Source organism: Boleophthalmus pectinirostris, unplaced genomic scaffold (assembly GCF_026225935.1).
Source record: "Boleophthalmus pectinirostris isolate CB_2022bp ecotype Guang Dong unplaced genomic scaffold, ASM2622593v1 HiC_scaffold_11, whole genome shotgun sequence".
Classification (NCBI taxonomy): domain Eukaryota; kingdom Metazoa; phylum Chordata; class Actinopteri; order Gobiiformes; family Gobiidae; genus Boleophthalmus; species Boleophthalmus pectinirostris.
Genome location: NW_026570994.1, coordinates 24,357,399 through 24,377,398, shown reverse-complemented (window position 1 = coordinate 24,377,398; position 20,000 = coordinate 24,357,399). Strand labels below are relative to the sequence as shown.

The following is a 20,000-nucleotide window of genomic DNA, read 5'->3' as shown; positions in this document are numbered from 1 at the left end:
GTGTGTTGTGTGTAATAACGAGGCGTCGGTGAAAGTTCTTGTTGGTTTATTCACTTTAAACAGCGACTGTACAAATGAAAGTTAAGATCAGAATCAGAATCAACGTTTCCACGGTGACGTCATGAGGACAGAGTGGGCGGAGCTTACACACCTGACAGGTAAGTGGGCGGGGCTTACACACACAACTTTATTTACAAAGACACGACACAAAATGGAGGCTTCACAGAACAAAACGAAAAGAAATGAAACGGAACAAAATGAAAAAAGTTGAGATTTCAGATTTTTGCTGCGATGAAATTTTGACTTTTTAGACACAAAAAAAAAAAAAAGAAAAAAAAAAAAGAAACGAAAATAAGAGAAAGTGACGTTTGTTTCAGAACCAGAACCAGGGACCGGACGTCGTTTGTGGAACAGACCAAAGAATCAAGAATAAAAAAGTGTCTTTTGTTTTAGTGTTAAACCTGAAGTGTTCAAACTGAATCAGTGTTAAAAACAAGTTTTACAGAAGAACATTTCCTCCTGGGGGGTAGTTGGGGGGGTATGGGGTAGTGGGGGGGGGGTAGTAGTGGGGGTAGTGGGGGGGTAGTTGGGGGTAGGGGGTAGTGGGGGGGTAGTTGGGGGGGGGGGGTTTGTCGCTCGTTTTTTTTGGGGTTTTTCTTTGTCGCTCGTTTCATCTTCAGGTTTTTTTTTTATTTATTTTTTTATTGTTTTAAAAATGTTTCGCCCAAAACGACAGATTCATGTTTTTTATGTTTCACTTTTGTTTTTGTCGCTCTGAGTCGCTCCTCCGTTTGCTCTCTGTGCTGAGTCGCTCCCCCTTCAGAACCTCGTGCGCCTCACATCAGGTTTGTCGTGTCGTCGTGTTTCAGTTTTGTGTAGGACTGTGGTGTGGGAGCGTGTGGGCGGAGCCTCGTACAGACTCGTACTGCAGCAGACTGTGACGAGGGTTTGAACTGGGAGAGATCTCTAAATGACTCCTGAACCTCCTGAACCTGGAGGAACACGAGAAGAAGAAGAAGAAGAAGAAGAAGACGACGTCGACACTTTAAACGGGACTTTAGTCGTTTGGGGAATTTAGTGTTTTAGGAGAAATATTAAAATATAAATAAATTAAACATCAAGAGAAGAATCATGACGAGTGTTTGGTAAAGTCTGGTCCTGGTCCTGGTCCTGGTCCTGGTCCTGGTTCTGTTTAAAGTGACGGTGATATGTGACACGTGGATATTGCTTGTGTGGATTTTCAGAGTAAAACAGTAAAGAGGACGGAGACAGTTTCAGAATAAAAGTCTGACACAGAGTTTGGAGTTTCTGTAAAACCTCCTCAGTCGAAACCAAACCAAACCAAACCAAACCAAACCAAACCAAACCACCACTTTTACCAGAAGTTTGACAAACAACTCACCGTTTTATTTATTCAAACTTTTAAAAGAATCCAGGACCAGTTTAGAGTCCCGGTCTAGTCCTGGTTCAGTCCTGGTTTAGTCCTGGTTCAGTCCCGGTTTAGTCCCGGTTCAGTCCCGGTTCAGTCCTGGTTTAGTCCTGGTTCAGTCGGTTTAGTCTGGTTTCAGTCCTGGTTTTAGTCCTGGTTTAGTCCTGGTTTAGTCCTGGTTCAGTCCTGGTTTAGTCCTGGTTTAGTCCTGGTTTAGTCCTGGTTTAGTCCTGGTTCAGTCCTGGTTTAGTCCTGGTTTAGTCCTGGTTCAGTCCTGGTTTAGTCCTGGTTCAGTCCCGGTTTAGTCCTGGTTTAGTCCTGGTTCAGTCCCGGTTTAGTCCTGGTTTAGTCCTGGTTCAGTCCTGGTTTAGTCCTGGTTCAGTCCCGGTTTAGTCCTGGTTCAGTCCCGGTTCAGTCCCGGTTTAGTCCTGGTTCAGTCCTGGTTCAGTCCTGGTTTAGTCCCGGTTTAGTCCTGGTTCAGTCCTGGTTCAGTCCTGGTTCAGTCCTGGTTCAGTCCTGGTTTAGAACTGGTTTAGTCCTGGTTTAGTTCTGGTGAAATTTCAGAAACTTCTGGTAAATTTCTTTTGATTCAAACCCAGAAAAAAATGAAATTTCAGACCAAAAAAAGTGAAATTGTCATTTTTTTGTGGGCGTGGGTTTTGTGGAGGTTCAGTCTGACGTTGGCGTCGTCGCAGCAGAAAAACCCTTCGTCCAGAGGTTTTCAGGTTCAGTTTGAGTTTCGTCTGTGACACTTTTTCCCTTTGATCCTTTTGTGGCTTTTTCACCTTTGATTTGGATTTAAGACAAAAAAAACAAAAAAACACAGAAATCTCAAAAAACAAGAAAACAGAACCTCACAGAGAGAAAAGACCTGGTTTAGTCCTGGTTTAGTCCTGGTTTAGTCCTGGTTTAGACCTGGTTTAGTCCTGGTTTAGTCCTGGTTTTAGACTTGGTTTAGTCCTGGTTCTTGGTTTGTTTTAGATTTTTCTTTGAGATTTCCGGTTCTTTTTTTGTCTTAAGTGTAATTTTGGGTCAAATTGTAAAAAAATCCCAAACATAAAAAGTTCCTGAGCGTCTCTTTTCACGTTCAAATATTTCACATAAAAAAAAACAAAAAACTAAATCCTCCTTTTTTCCTCCTCGTTCTTCAAACATTGGTCCAGCAATGAAAATCTCACTATTCACAATTTAAATAAACTTTACAAAAACATGCATCAAACTACGTCTACAAACGAGTCCCGACCGACGCGTCCGCCTCGCCGCCTCAGCGCTGGCGTCTGATTGGCTCTCGGGGGTGATGTCACAGGAACTGGCCGTCGTCCATGAGGTAAAAAGAATGTGTTGTTTGTTGAGTGTTTTTCCTGCGGCGGCGGCGGCGGAGGAGGAGGAGGAGACTGTGGACTGCGTTTCCCAGCGTCCTTTGCGGTCGCGGTCGTTTCCTCGTCACAACGTTACAGACTTTAACAGCGGGTGTTTGTGTAGTGTGGGGACAGGAAGTGCTCGTCAAAATAAAAGTCTGTTTAGTGTGGATTTAAATATCTGTACATTAAAAAGGGAGGCTCTTATTTTGTAGTGGCAAAAACAAAAACGTCTCATTCGGCGTCGGGAACATTCCACCGTTTCACTTTTCTCACAACTTTACATGATCAGAAAAACCTGCTCCTCACACTCACTTCACATCTGACCCCCGACCTCTGACCCCCCCTGACCTCTGACCCCACAGACCCCCCGACCCTCTGACCTCTGACCCTCAAACTCTCCTCTTCCTCCTTCTTCTCTGTTTCTCTTGGACCACATCTCCCAGAATCCTGTGGGGCGTCACTATTCATGATTACACACATTATATCCCCTGTGTGTGTGTGTTGTGTGTGTCGTGTGTGTGTGTGTTGTGTGTGTGTGTTGTGTGTGTGTGTCGTGTGTGTGTGTGTGTGTGTGTTTGTGCATTAAACTTCTTGTTAGTGTTGAAGTTCCTGTGGTGGGCGGGGCTATGGGCAGTAGGTGTGTCTGGATGATGGGCGGGGCAGTGGGTGTGTCAGTGGACAGTGGGCGGGGCAGTGGGTGTGTCAGTGGACAGTGGGCGGGGCAGTGGGTGTGTCAGTGGACAGTGGGCGGGGCAGTGGGTGTGTCAGTGGACAGTGGGCGGGGCAGTGGGTGTGTCAGTGGACAGTGGGCGGGGCCTATAGCAGCGCGGCCGAGCCGGCGCTGCTGCAGCTGTTGTTGCGGTTCATGTTCCTGCGCGACAGGTTGGGGGTGGCGGCCAACGGCGTCAGCGCCGCCGCCAGCGGCACTCGGTCCTCGGGGCAACCGTACTGGACCAGGACCTCGGCGCAGTCCTGACTCTGAGCCTGACGCGCGTACGCCAGAGCGCTGTGCCCCAAGGCGTCGCGCGCCGCCACGTCCACGCCGTACTGAACACACACACACACGCACACGATTAAATACACACGATTAAATACACACACACATACACACGATTAAATACACACGATCAAATACACACGATCAAATACACACGATCAAATACACACGATCAAATACACACGATCAAATACACACGATTAAATACACACACACATACACACGATCAAATACACACGATCAAATACACACGATACACACGATCAAATACACACGATCAAATACACACGATTAAATACACACACACATACACACGATCAAATACACACGATCAAATACACACGATCAAATACACACGATCAAATACACACGATTAAATACACACACACATACACACGATTAAATACACACGATCAAATACACACGATTAAATACACACGATTAAATACACACGATCAAATACACACGATTAAATACACACGTACAAATACACACGATCAAATACACACGATCAAATACACACGATCAAATACACACGATCAAATACACACGATTAAATACACACGATTAAATACACACGTTCAAATACACACGATTAAATACACACACACATACACACGATCAAATACACACGATCAAATACACACGATTAAATACACACGTTCAAATACACACGTTCAAATATAAATGTTTAAATATAAATGTTTAAATTAAAGACACTGATGAGAAACACAAACATCTGAAGAAAACAAAGAACAGAACAGAGTGGAGAGCAGCACACGACCACACTGCACCATCATCACACTTTAATGTTTGTGTGTCTGGTCCAGTCCCGGTCCAGTCCCGGTCCCGGTCTTACCCAGATGAGGAGCTGGGTGACGACCACGTTGCCCCTGCCGGCGGACAGGTGCAGGGCGGTCCTGGGGTCGGTCTCGCTGTAGGTCTGGTTCACCTGGACTCTGGACCCGTGGGCCAGGATCAGGACCACGGACGGCAGGTCGTCGTCGGCGACCGCCCGGAGCAACGCCTGCCCCAGAGACAGGTCCGAGGGCGGCAGGGGCGGCAGGAACAGGCGCTGCTCGTACTTCGCCCGGATCCAACGCTCGCGCTCCTCTCTGCCAATCACAACGCAGACAATATGAACATGTGACCTGCACTCCGCTCTCGACCAATCACAACGCAGACAATATGAACATGTGACCTGCACTCCGCTCTCGACCAATCACAACGCAGACAATATGAACATGTGACCTGCACTCCGCTCTCGACCAATCACAACTAAACTCGGTCTAAACCAGCACCCAGTCTGGTCCTGGTCTGTGGTCCTGGTCTGTGGTGTTGGTCTGTGTGAACATGTGTCAGTCGTGTTTAACTGTTGGATTAGTCACTTTGTGTTAATGATGCTAATGACACTAACGAGCCTAACGAGCCTAACGAGCCTAACGAGCCTAACGAGCTCTGACGGCTCTCGATGCGCTGATCATAATTGCTCTAATTAAGTGAAAATCAAGTTCAACATGTGTCGTCTTTAGTCTGAACAAAGAGCAGATCACACACGATTTACTCACCAATTAGAAACTATTTAGTCCTGAGATTATTCTGCACCTACAGATTAGCCCGGACCCGGACCCGGACCCGGACCCAGACCCGGACCTGGACCCAGACCCGGACCCGGACCCAGTCTGGACCCGACCCAGTCTGGACCTGGACCCAGACCTGGACCTGGTCTTGAGTGGACTGTGTTGGTTTTGTGCAGTCGTTGATCAGAGTCACTTCAGGGTCAGAGTCAAGACCACAGACCTGGTTTAGTCGTGTGTGTGTGTGTCAGTGTGTGTGTGTGTCAGTGTGTGTGTCAGTGTGTGTGTGTGTGTGTGTGTGTGTTGTGTGTGTGTGTGTCAGTGTGTGTGTGTGTGTGTCAGTGTGTGTGTGTGTCAGTGTGTGTGTGTGTGTGTCAGTGTGTGTGTTGTGTGTGTGTGTGTGTGTTTATGTTAATGAGTTGTGATGAGGTGTGGACAGCAGAGGGTAATTGTTCTAATTAAGAGCACTTTAAATCTCATCAGACACAAACACTCCTCCTCCTCTTCCTCTTCTCTCTCTCTTCCTCCTCTTTTTCCCTCATCCTCTGTTTTAGTCCCTGGATTTTAGTCTGGATTAGTCCCAGTTCAGTCCTGGTTGTGACAGACTACACTTCCCATCATGCTCCTCTCTCTCTGTGTGTGTCTGTAGTCCTTGACAGTGATGGACGCTGTGAGGACTACACTTCCCATGATGCTCCTCTCTCTCTGTGTGTGTCTGTAGTCCTTGACAGTGATGGACGCTGTGAGGACTACACTTCCCATGATGCCTCAGTGTGTCTGTAGTCCTTGACAGTGATGGACGCTGTGAGGACTACACTTCCCATGATGCCTCAGTGTGTCTGTAGTCCTTGACAGTGATGGACGCTGTGAGGACTACACTTCCCATGATGCCTCAGTGTGTCTGTAGTCCTTGACAGTGATGGACGCCGTTAGCTGCGCTCTGTCTGCTCCCCTTCATTAGAGCCTCATTAAGGACCTGACGAGATCTCAACCAGGACTAACCGGGGTCTAACCGGGGTCTAGGCGGGTCTAATGAGGTCCTAACGAGGTCTAGACCCGCTCACACTCGCGCCTAATTAACTCACAACAGAATCAATTAAACACTAATGGAATAACAGGCCCCAGCGGGACCAGACCGGGACTAAAACTGGACTAAAACAGGACTAAAACCAGGACTAAAACTGGACTAAAACAGGACTAAAACCAGGACTAAAACTGGACTGAAACAAGGACTAAAACCAGGACTAAAACTGGACTAAACCAGGACTAAAACCAGGACTAAAACTGGACTAAACCAGGACTCAAACCAGGACTAAAACTGGTCTAAAACAGGACTAAACCAGGACTAAAACCAGGACTAAAACTGGACTAAACCAGGACTCAAACCAGGACTAAACCAGGACTAAAACCAGGACTAAAACTGGACTAAACCAGGACTCAAACCAGGACTAAACCAGGTCTAAACCAGGACTAAACCAGGTCTAAACGGGACTTGTCTCAGTGGAGAGATTTAAAATAATTTAGACAAAGAGGTGGTTTGGATCATCAGAGACCAAATCATTTAAGACTCAGACACGATTCATTAAAGAAAGAGACGAGAAGAAGAAGAAGAAGAAGAAGAAGAAGAAGAGATGGAGGGAGGAGGATGGAGGGAGGAGGATGGAGGAGGAGGATGGAGGGAGGAGGATGGAGGAGAGGAGGATGGAAGGGAGGAGAGGAGGATGGAGGATGGAGGGAGGAGGATGGAGGAGGATGGAGGGAGAGGATGGAGGGAGGAAGATGGAGGGAGAGATGGAGGGAGGATGGAGGGAGGAGGATGGAGGGAGGATGGAGGGAGGAGGATGGATGGAGGAGGATGGAGGAGGATGGAGGAGGAGGGATGGAGGAGGAGGATGGAGGAGGATGGAGGGAGGAAGATGGAGGGAGGAGGATGGAGGAGGAGGATGGAGGAGGATGGAGGATGGAGGGAGGATGGAGGGAGGATGGAGGGAGGAGGATGGAGGGAGGAGGATGGAGGGAGGATGGAGGATGGAGGGGATGGAGGAGGAGGATGGAGGAGGAGGAGGATGGAGGGAGGATGGAGGGAGGAGGATGGAGGAGGAGGATGGAGGAGGATGGAGGAGGAGGATGAGATGGAGGGAGGATGGAGGGAGGATGGAGGGAGATGGAGGAGGGAGGATGGAGGAGGAGGATGGAGGGAGGGAGGAGGATGGAGGAGGAGGATGGAGGAGGGATGGAGGGAGGAGGATGGAGGGAGGAGGGGAGGAGGATGGGAGGAGGATGGAGGGGAGGATGGAGGAGGAGGATGGAGGGAGGAGGATGGAGGGAGGAGGATGGAGGAGGAGGATGGAGGGAGGAGGATGGAGGGAGGATGGAGGGGAGGAGGATGGAGGAGGAGGATGGAGGGAGGAGGATGGAGGGAGGAGGATGGAGGGAGGATGGAGGGAGGAGGAGGATGGAGGGATGGAGGATGGAGGGGAGGAGGATGGAGGGAGGATGGAGGGGAGGAGGATGGAGGGGAGGAGGGATGGAGGGATGGAGGGAGGGGATGGAGGGAGGAGGATGGAGGAGGAGGGAGGATGGAGGGAGGAGGATGGAGGGAGGGAGGAGGATGGAGGAGGATGGAGGAGGAGGATGGAGGGAGGAGGATGGAGGAGGGAGGATGGAGGGAGGAGGATGAGGGAGGGAGGAGGAGGATGGAGGATGGAGGAGGATGGAGGAGGGAGGAGGATGGAGGGAGGAGGATGGAGGGGAGGGAGGATGGAGGAGGATGGATGGAGGGAGGATGGAGGATGGAGGGAGGATGGAGGGAGGATGGAGGGAGGGAGGATGGAGGGAGGATGGAGGATGGAGGAGGAGGAGGAGGAGGATGGAGGGAGGAGGATGGAGGGAGGATGGAGGGAGGAGGAGGATGGAGGGAGGATGGAGGGAGGAGGATGGAGGGAGGGAGGATGGAGAGGAGGATGGAGGGAGGAGGATGGAGGGGAGGAGGAGGGAGGAGGATGGAGGAGGATGGGGGAGGATGGAGGAGGATGGAGGGAGGAGGATGGAGGAGGATGGAGGAGGAGGATGGAGGAGGATGGAGGGAGGATGGAGGGAGGGAGGAGGAGCGAATCATTTAAGAGTCACTCAGACATGATTCAGGTCATTAGAGAGAGAAAAGATGGAGAGAAAGAAGAGGGGGAGGAGAGAACATTTACATCATTAGACAGAAGAGAAGAAGAAGAAGAAGAAGAAGAAGAGAAAAATGAAAGAAAAGATTTAAAAGAATTGGATTTGAATTGGACTGAAGTCTGTGGGTCTGTCCCTTCAGACCTGATCCAGTCCACGTGTAGACCTGGTTTAGTCCTGATCCAGTCCACGTGTAGACCTGATCCAGTCCACGTGTAGACCTGGTTTAGACCTGGTTTAGACCTGATCCAGTCCACGTGTAGACCTGGTTTAGACCTGGTTTAGACCTGATCCAGTCCATGGCTCAGGGTCAGGGTCAGGGGTCAGGGTCAGTGTGGGGTCAGGGTCAGGGTCAGGGTCAGGGTCAGGGTCAGGGTCAGGGGTCAGTGTGGGGTCAGGGTCAGGGGTCAGGGGTCAGGGTCAGGGGTCAGTGTGGGTCAGGGTGGGGTCAGGGGTCAGGGTCAGGTCAGGGGTCAGTGTGGGGTCAGGGTCAGGGGTCAGGGTCAGGGGTCAGGGTCAGGGTGTGGGTCAGGGTCAGGGTCAGTGTGGGGTCAGGGTGTGGGTCAGGGGTCAGGGGTCAGTGTTGGTCCCGCTGGATTTGGTCTGATTTAAAGTTTGACTCATGTTTGTCTCAGAGACACTGACACATTCACTCCTTAAGGTTCTCATGTAATGACCACAGTCAGAATGAGTCCATATGGTTCTCATGTCAGGGCTCGCAGTGATGATGTCACAGGCCCCGACGGACCAAAACAAGACCAGGACTAGACCAGGACTAAACCGGGACTAGACCAAGACTAAACCAGGACTAGACCAGGACTAAACCAGGACTAGACCAGGACTAAACCAGGACTAAACCAGGACTTAACCAGGACTTAACCAGGACTTAACCAGGACTTAACCAGGACTAGACCAGGACTAGACCAGGACTAGACCAGGACTAAACCAGGACTTAACCAGGACTAGACCAGGACTTGACCAGGACTTAACCAGGACTAGACCAGGACTAGACCAGGACTAGACCAGGACTAAACCAGGACTAGACCAGGACTAGACCAGGACTAAACCAGGACTAGACCAGGACTAAACCAGGACTAAACCAGGACTAGACCAGGACTAAACCAGGACTAGACCAGGACTAACCAGGACTAGACCAGGACTAGACCAGGACTAGACCAGGACTAGACCAGGACTAAACCAGGACTAGACCAGGACTAGACCAGGACTAGACCAGGACTAGACCAGGACTAGATCACTTCGTACAGAAACATCACACACGTGTTTGTCCTCGTTCCTCTGGTTCCTCGTTCGTTTTAGAGTTTAGATTTTAACATGTTATTGTTTGTTTTTTAAAAATCTTCATGGACCAAAATCAACAAACACCTCAGAGCTCATGTTCCTACACAAACACCTCAGAGCTCATGTTCCTGCACAAACACCTCAGAGCTCATGTTCCTACACAAACACCTCAGAGCTCATGTTCCTACACAAACATCTCAGAGCTCATGTTCCTGCACAAACACCTCAGAGCTCATGTTCCTACACAAACACCTCAGAGCTCATGTTCCTACACAAACATCTCAGAGCTCATGTTCCTACACAAACACCTCAGAGCTCATGTTCCTGCACAAACACCTCAGAGCTCATGTTCCTACACAAACACCTCAGAGCTCATGTTCCTACACAAACATCTCAGAGCTCATGTTCCTGCTCTGAAGCTCTGAAGCTCTGAGGTCTGAGGTCTGAGGTCTGAGGACTCTGACCTGTCGTCCCTAAAACGAGACTCAGAAGTGGAGGAGACCAAGTCCTTCTGTGGTAAAACCTGATTTAAACCACAGATTGAACCAGAGCTGATTTCGACCTGGTACAGACCAGGTGTAGTCCTCCTGTAGTCCAGGTGGACTCATTAGACTCATTAGACTCATTAGACTCAGATGGACTCAGATGGACTCAGATGGTCTGAGGGACTGAGGGACTCTGAGCCCAGAGCAGATTCATCATGTGCTTAAATTAAAGCTTCACTCAGGATTATTATTATTCTTGGTCTTTATTTCATGTCCTCAGGTCTGAGTCCGTCCACGTTTATGTCTGAGAACAAAGACGAGACGAGACAGGAGCTGCAGGCCCTGAACCAGGACTAAACCAGGACTAAACCAGGTCTGAACCAGGACTAAACCAGGACTAAACCAGGTCTAAACCAGGTCTAAACCAGGTCTAAACCAGGACTAAACCAGGTCTAAACCAGGACTAAACCAGGACTAAACCAGGTCTGAACCAGGACTAAACCAGGACTAAACCAGGTCTGAACCAGGACTAAACCAGGACTAAACCAGGTCTGAACCAGGACTAAACCAGGACTAAACCAGGTCTGAACCAGGACTAAACCAGGACTAAACCAGGACTGAACCAGGACTAAACCAGGACTAAACCAGGTCTGAACCAGGACTAAACCAGGACTAAACCAGGACTAAACCAGGACTAAACCAGGACTAAACCAGGACTAAACCAGGACTAAACCAGGTCTGAACCAGGACTAAACCAGGACTAAACCAGGTCTGAACCAAGATTTTGAGAGTACTGCTGTAGTCCTGGTTTAGTCCTGGTCCTGTCCCTCTGGAGAGTCTCTGGTCTTTTGGTCTTTGGTCTTTCATCAGGTTAGGGTTAGGTTTGTTGTGTGTGTGTGTGTGTTGTGTGTGTGTTTCCTTGTCTCTTCCTCTCTCCTCATCTCCTCGCTACCTCCTCTCCTCTCTCCTAGCCCTTCGTCTCCTCTCTCTCGTCTCCTCTCTCTCGTCTCCTCTCTCTCGTCTCCTCTCTCTCGTCTCCTCTCCCCTCGTCCCCTCTCCCCTCGTCTCCTCTCTCTCGTCTCCTCTCTCTCGTCTCTCTCTCTCTCTCTCTCTCGTCTCTCTCTCCTCTCTCTCGTCTCCTCTCTCTCGTCTCCTCTCTCTCTCTCTCTCTCTCTCTCGTCTCCTCGTCTCCTCTCTCTCGTCTCCTCTCCCCTCGTCTCCTCTCTCTCGTCTCCTCTCTCTCGTCTCCTCGTCCCCTCTCTCCTCGTCTCCTCGTCTCCTCTCCCTCGTCTCCTCTCCCTCGTCTCCTCTCTCTCGTCTCTCTCCTCTCTCTCGTCTCCTCTCTCTCGTCTCCTCTCTCTCCTCTCTCTCGTCTCCTCGTCTCCTCTCTCTCGACTCCTCGTCTCCTCGCCCCGGTGCAGGGTGGGTAGTTGTTGCCGGGTGACTGATGCGGACACTTTCTCATTTTGCGATTGGACGATTTAACGATCTTCAGGTTAATTAACGAGCGGATCATTTTAATGTTAAATATGGCCGCCAGCCTTCTCCCTGACCCCGACCCTCGGCATTCTGGGTAATTACAGCGAGGGGGGGGGGGGCAAAGCATGATGGGTAATTACAGCGGGGGAGGGGGGAGGGGGCAGGAGCAGAGGATCGTGGGTAATTACCGGCGAAAAGGCCAAACGCTTGATTCTATTACACACGACTAATTATGAAACGTCAAGAGGTGAGAGCGCAGAGACCGCGACTGAAACACACGACTGAAACACACGAACGACTGAAACACACGACTGAAACACACGAACGACTGAAACACACGACTGAAACACACGAACGACTGAAACACACGACTGAAACACACGAACGACTGAAACACACGACACGACTGAAACACACGACTGACACGACGACTGAAAACACACTGACACGAACGACTGAAACACACGACTGAAAACACGAAACTGAACGACTGAAACGCACGACTGAAACGCACGACTGAAACACACGACTGAAACACACGAAACACACGACTGAAACACACGACACGACAACGACTGAAACACTGACACGACTGAAACACACGACTGAAACACACGACGACACGACTGAAACACACGACTGAAACACACGACTGAAACACACGACTGAACTGACAACGACTGAAACACACGACTGAAACACACGAACGACTGAAACACACGACTGAAACACACGACTGAAACACACGACACGACTGAAACACACGACTGAAACACACGACTGAAACACACGACACGACTGAAACACACGACTGAAACACACGAACGACTGAAACACACGACTGAAACACACGACTGAAACACACGACTGAACAACGACACGACTGACGAACACGAACACGACTGAAACACACACGACTGAAACACACGACTGAACACGACTGAAACACACGACTGAAACAACGACACGACTGAAACGACACACGACTGAAACACACGACACGACTGAAACACACGACTGACGACACGACTGAAACACACGACTAAAAAACAAGAGGTGAACACGACTGAAACACACGACTGAAACACGAACGACTGAAACACACGAACGACTGAAACACGACGAACGAAACACATGACACACTGAAACACACGACTGAAACACACGACACGACTGAAACACACGACTGAAACACACGACACGACTGAAACACACGACTGAAACACACTGAAAACACACGACTGAAAAACACACACGACTGAAACACACGACTGAAACACACGACTGAAACACACGAACGACTGAAACACACGACTGAAACGACACGAACGACTGACACGAACGACTGAAACACACGAACACTGAAAACACACGACTGAAAACACGACACGACTGAAACACGACTGAACACTGACACGACTGAAACACACGACTGAAACACACGACACGACTGAACACACGACTGAAACACACGACTGAAACTGAAACGAACGACTGAAACACACGACTGAAACACACGACACGACTGAAACACACGACACGACTGAAACACACGACTGAAACACACGACTGAAACACACGACTGAAACACACGACTGAAACACACGACTGAAACACACGACTGAAACACACGACACGACTGAAACACACTGACACGACTGAAACACACGACTGAAACACACGACACGACTGAAACACACGACTGAAACACACGACACGACTGAAACACACGACTAATTATGAAACGTCAAGAGGTGAGAGCGCAGAGACCGCGACTGAAACACACGACTGAAACACACGAACGACTGAAACACACGACTGAAACACACGAACGAAACACTGACACGACTGAAACACACGACTGAAACACACGACACGACTGAAACACACGACTGAAAACACACGACACGACTGAAAACACACGACTGAAACACACGACACGACTGAAACACACACGACTGAAACACACGACTGAAACACACGACTGAAACTGAAACACACGACTGAAACACACGACTGAAAAAACAACGAACGACTGAACACGACACGACTGAAAACACACGACTGAAACACACGACACGAAAAACATGACACGACTGAAACACACGACTGAAACACATGACACGACTGAAACACACGACTGAAACACACGACACGACTGAAACACACGACTGAAACACACGACACGACTGAAACACACGACTAATTATGAAACGTCAAGAGGTGAGAGTGCAGAGACCGCAACTGAAACACACGACTGAAACACACGAACGACTGAAACACACGAACGACTGAAACACACGAACGAAACACATGACACGACTGAAACACACGACTGAAACACACGAACGACTGAAACACACGAAACACACGACTGAAAACACGACTGAAACACACGACTGAAACACACGACTGAAACACACGACTGAAACACACGACTGAAACACACGACTGAAAACACACGACTGAAACACACGACTGAAAACACGACGAAACACACGACTGAAACACACACGACTGAAACACACGACACGACTGACACACACACACGACTGAAACACACGACACGACTGAAACACACGACACGACTGAAACACACGACTGAAACACACGACTGAAACACACGACACGACTGAAACACACGACACGACTGAACACACGACTGAAACACACGACTGACACACGACACGAAACACGACACACGACTAAAACACACGAACGAAAACACATGACACAACTGAAACACACGACTAATTATGAAACGTCAAGAGGTGAGAGCGCACGACTGAAACACACGACTGAAACCACACGACTGAAACACACGAACGACGAACACGACGAACACAACACACACGACTGAAACACACGACTAATTATGAAACGTCAAGAGGTGAGAGCGCAGAGACCGCAACTGAAACACACGACTGAAACACACGACACGACTGAAACACACGACTGAAACACACGAACGACTGAAACATGACATGAGCTGAACCGGGTCTAAAACGGGTCTGAACCCAGGCTGAAACTGGGGCTGAAACACTGTCTAAACGGAGGTGAAACCAGGTCTAAATTGGGTCTGAACCAGGACTAAACCAGGTCTATACTGAGGACCAGGGCTTGGATCACTGGGATCTGAACTGGTTTAGGGCGACTTGAGAACTCTGCTCTTTAATCAGATTTAGACCCTGGTTCAGTCCTGGTTCAGTCCTGGTTCAGTCCTGGTTTAGTCCTGGTTTAGTCCTGGTTCAGTCCTGGTTCAGGTTCCTCTTCATCTTCTCTCTATTGGCCTTTCCTCTCTCTCCTTTTCCCATCTCTCACAATCTTCTCATCATCTCTCCTCTTTTTCTCTCCTCTCTCTCTCTCCTCTCTCTCTCTCTCTCTCTCTCTCTCTCTCTCTCTCTCTCTCTCTCTCTCTCTCTCTCTCTCTCTCTCTCTCTCTCTCTCTCTCTCTCTCTCTCTCTCCCTCTCTCTCTCTCTCTCTCTCTCTCTCTCTCTCTCTCTCTCTCTCTCTCTCTCTCTCTCTCTCTCTCTCTCTCTCTCTCTCTCTCTCTCTCCCTCTCTCTCTCTCCATCCCTCTTTTATCGACAGTATTTATCAGTCGTTTTTCAGTGTTACAGTTTGTCTCTGTTTCTTCTCTTCGCTCCACAAACTCGTCAATATCATCTCAATTATCGGCTCTTAACGACCCACGCCCCCCCCCCCACCCCCCACACCCCCCACACCCCCCCACCCCCCTCCACCTCCTCACACACACACAGACACACACACACACACACACACACCTGTCCAAACCACTCATCAAACTCACATCCACTCACACAACGACATCTGTGTGTGTGTGTGTGTGTGTGTGTGTGTGTGTGTGTGTGTGTGTGTGTGTGTCTCTGTGTGTGTGTGTGTGTGTGTGTGTCTCTGTGTGTGTGTGTGTTTGTGCGTTTGATTTGTTGAGACGGTGCAGTTAAATGTGTTGAGGTTGTGTTGAGTCGATGTTGAGCCGAGCGCTAACGAGCTCCAGGGAAACACTAATGAATTTATGATCCAACCCATAAACACCAGACAGGAGCAGACAGGAGCAGACAGGAGCAGGCAGGAGCAGACAGGAGCAGGCAGGAGCAGACAGGAGCAGACAGGAGCAGACAGGAGCAGACAGGAGCAGACAGGAGCAGACATGAGCAGACAGAGCAGAGAGACAGGAGCAAGACAGGAGCAGACAGGAGCAGACAGGAGCAGACAGGAGCAGACAGCAGCAGGAGCAGACAGGAGCAGACGGAGCAGACAGGAGCAGACAGGAGCAGACAGGCAGCAGACAGGAGCAGACAGGAGAGCAGGACAGACAGGAGCAGGCAGGAGCAGACAGGAGCAGACAGGCAGCAGGAGCAGACAGAGCAGACAGGAGCAGACAGGAGCAGACAGGAGCAGGCAGGAGCAGACAGGAGCAGACAGGAGCAGACAGGAGGCAGGAGCAGACAGGAGCAGACAGGAGCAGAGGCAGGAGCAGCAGGAGCAGGCAGGAGCAGGCAGGAGCAGGCAGGCAGGCAGGCAGGAGCAGGCAGGAGCAGACAGGAGCAGGCAGGAGCAGACAGGAGCAGACAGGAGCAGAGCAGGAGCAGCAGGAGCAGGCAGGAGCAGGCAGGCAGGCAGCAGAGCAGGAGCAGACAGGAGCAGGCAGGAGGCAGACAGGAGCAGACAGGAGCAGGTTCAGTCCTGGTCCTGGTCTCTCACACTGTTGCATCAGATCCTGGTTTATTTCTTGTTTTAGCCGTTTTAGTCTAGTTTAAGACCCGATTCAGTCCCAGTCCAGTCCAGGTCCAGTCCCAGTCCAGACTTGGTTCAGTCCCTTTTTAGTCCCAGTCCAGTCCCAGTCCTGTCCCAGTTCAGCCTTGATTCAATCCCATTTTAGTCCCAGTTGAGTCTCATTTTAGTCCCGGTCCTGTCCTGGTCCAATCCTGGTCCAGTCCCATTTTAGTCCCGGTCCCGCCCGGTCCCGCCCCGGTCCCGTCCGCGGTCCCGTCCGCGGTCCCGTCCGCGGTCCCGTCCGCGGCCCCGTCCGCCGGTCCCGTCCGCGGCCCCGTCCGCGGTCCCGTCCGCGGTCCCGTCCGCGCCCCGTCCGCGGTCCGTCCGCGGCCCCGCCCCCGCGGCCCCGTCCGTCCGCGTCCGTCCGCGGTCCCGTCCGCCCGGTCCGCCCGTCCGCGGGCCCCGTCCGCGTCCCGTCCGCGTCCCGTCCCGTCCGCGGTCCCGCCCCGGTCCCGCCCCGGTCCAGGTGTGCGTGTGTTACCTGGAGGCGTCGGGCGTGGGCTTCTGTCGCCCTTGGGTGCTGCCCTCCCACACGGCGTTGCACAGGTCGTTGCCGATGCTGCTCAGGACTTTGATGAGCTCCAGGGGCCAGTCGTCCAGGTGCAGCGACCGAACCCTCGACAGGTGAGTGCCCAGGTTCCTGTGGATCCCAGAACACTCGATACAGATGAGGGCCCCCAGGTTCAGACTCGCCCAGTCCGGGTCTGGAACACACCACCACAGGACAGGTGACCACAGGTGAGGACAGGTGAGGACAGGTGAGGACAGGTGACCACAGGTGAGGACAGGTGACCACAGGTGACAGGTGACCACAGGTGACCACAGGTGAGGACAGGTGACAGGTGACACAGGTGAGGACAGGTGACCACAGGTGAGTGTACAGGTGTGTGTATAGGTGTGTGTGTGTGTGTATAGGTGTGTGTATATAGTGTGTGTGTGTACATGTGTGTGACAGGTGTGTGTGTGTGTGTGTGTGTATAAGTGTGTGTGTACAGGTGTGTGTGTGTGTATAGGTGTGTGTATGTGTGTATAGTGTGTGTGTACAGTGTGTGTGTGTGTGTGTGTGTGTGTGTATAGGTGTGTGTATAAGTGTGTGTGTACAGGTGTGTGTGTACAGGTGTGTGTGTATAGTGTGTGTATGTGTGTACAGGTGGTGTGTGTACAGTGTGTGGTGTGTGTGTGTGTGTGTGTGTATAGGTGTATGTGTACAGGTGTGTGTGTACAGGTGTGTGTGTGTGTACAGTGTGTGTGTGTGTACAGGTTGTGTGTGTAGGTCTGTGTGTGTACAGTCTCACCTCTGGCTCCACAGTCGACACACAGGCTGTTTCTCTGTGTGTACAGGTGTGTGTTACAGTGTGTGTGTACAGTGTGTGTGTGTTGTGTGTACAGGTGTGTGTGTACAGTGTGTGGTGTGTGTACAGTGTGTGTGTGTGTGTGTACAGTGTGTGTGTACAGTGTGTGTGTGTACAGGTGTGTGTGTGTGTACAGGTGTGTGTACAGTGTGTGTACAGTGTGTGTGTGTGTGTACAGTGTGTGTGTACAGTGTGTGTGTGTGTGTGTATAGTGTGTGTGTGTGTATGTGTGTGTGTGTGTGTATAGGTGTGTGTGTGGTGTGTGTACAGGTGTGTGTGTGTGTGTGTGTGTGTGTGTGTATAGGTGTGTGTGTATAGTGTGTGTGTACAGTGTGTGTGTGTGTGTGTGTGTGTACAGTGTGTGTGTGTGTGTATAGTGTGTATGTGTGTACAGGTGTGTGTACAGGTGTGTGTGTGTGTGTGTGTGTGTGTGTGTGTGTACAGGTGTGTGTGTGTGTGTACAGGTGTGTGTGTGTGTGTGTGTGTGTACAGGTGTGTGTGTGTGTACAGGTGTGTGTGTACAGGTGTGTGTGTGTGTACAGGGTTGTGTGTGTACAGTGTGTGTGTGGTGTGTGTGTGTACAGGTGTGTGTGTGTGTGTACAGTGTGTGTGTGTGTGTGGTGTGTGTGTGTGTGTGTACAGTGTGTGTGTGTGTGTGTACAGGTGTGTGTGTGTGTACAGGTGTGTGTGTGTGTACAGGTCTGTGTGTGTACAGTCTCACCTCTGGCTCCACAGTCGACACACAGGCTGTTTCCTCTGTGTACAGGTTTGTGTGTGTACAGGTGTGTGTGTGTACAGTGTGTGTGTGTGTGTGTGTACAGGTGTGTGTGTGTGTGTGTGTACAGGTGTGTGTGTGTGTGTGTGTGTACAGGTGTGTGTGTACAGGTGTGTGTGTGTGTGTGTGTGTGTGTGTACAGGTGTGTGTGTGGTGTACTGTGTGTGTTGTGTGTACAGTGTGTGTGTAGGTGTGTGTGTGTGTGTACAGTGTGTGTGGTGTGTGTGTACAGGTGTGTGTACAGGTGTGTGTGTGTGTGTACAGGTGTGTGTGTGTCTGTACAGTGTGGTGTGTGTGTGTACAGGTGTGTGTACAGTGTGTGTGTGTGTGTACAGGTGTGTGTGTGTGTACAGGTGTGTGTGTGTGTAGGTCTGTGTGTGTACAGTCTCACCTCTGGCTCCACAGTCGACACACAGGCTGTGTTACTCGTGTACTGTGTACAGTGTGTGTGTGTGTGTGTACAGTTGTGTGTGTACAGGTGTGTGTGTGTACAGTGTGTGTGTGTGTGTACAGGTGTGTGTGTGTGTACAGGGTGTGTGTGTGTACAGTGGTGTGTTGTGTGTGTACAGTGTGTGTGTGTGTGTGTACAGTGTGTGTGTGTGTGTGTACAGTGTGTGTGTGTGTACAGGTGTGTGTGTGTGTACAGGTGTGTGTGTGTGTGTGTGTGTGTGTACAGGTCTGTGTGTGTACAGTCTCACCTCTGGCTCCACAGTCGACACACAGGCTGTTTCCTCTCTGGTTCCTGATGGCCTGTAGAGCCATGGCCTCAGTCTGACTCGGCAAACGAGACTGAAACACACACACACGGTTACATGAAGAAGAAGAAGTAGTCGTAGTAGTAGTATAAGTAGTAGTAGCATATGTAGTATATGTAGTAGTATTATTTGTAGTATTTGGTAGTACCTTGTTCTTGCTGGACTCGCAGCTCTGCAGACTGTGGAGGATTTGACTCTCGATCACTTGGACCCAGGCGTCTCGCTCCTCGTACGACGTCGCCTCAAAATGCCACGTTTGACCCGTGAGGGACACGATCTGGAAGTCGAAGCTCTCCTCCACAAATATGCACACTGCACACACACAATTATACACACACACACACAAATATACACACAAAATATACACAAAATATAACACAAATTATACACAAAATATACACACACACACAATTATACACACAAATACAGACACACAATTATACACACACAAAATATACACACACAATTATACCACAAATATACACACACATTATACACAAATACACACATACACACACACAAT

General features: G+C 50.3%; 1 protein-coding gene across 1 annotated transcript in view; it reads right to left on the bottom strand.

Moving 5' to 3' along the window:
* Positions 1-1,589: 1,589 nt before the first annotated feature.
* LOC110170680 (arf-GAP with GTPase, ANK repeat and PH domain-containing protein 1-like) overlaps positions 1,590-20,000 on the bottom strand; it is a 96,212-nt gene continuing 77,801 nt past the window's right edge. Inside the window, exons 12-16 of the mRNA XM_055163892.1 lie at positions 19,626-19,789; positions 19,421-19,511; positions 17,077-17,299; positions 4,647-4,902; positions 1,590-3,837 (exon numbers count right to left, since the gene is read on the bottom strand). Coding sequence (XP_055019867.1) covers positions 3,607-3,837; positions 4,647-4,902; positions 17,077-17,299; positions 19,421-19,511; positions 19,626-19,789 — 965 coding nt within the window. The 3' untranslated portion in view covers positions 1,590-3,606. The remainder of the gene's footprint in view (positions 3,838-4,646; positions 4,903-17,076; positions 17,300-19,420; positions 19,512-19,625; positions 19,790-20,000) is intronic.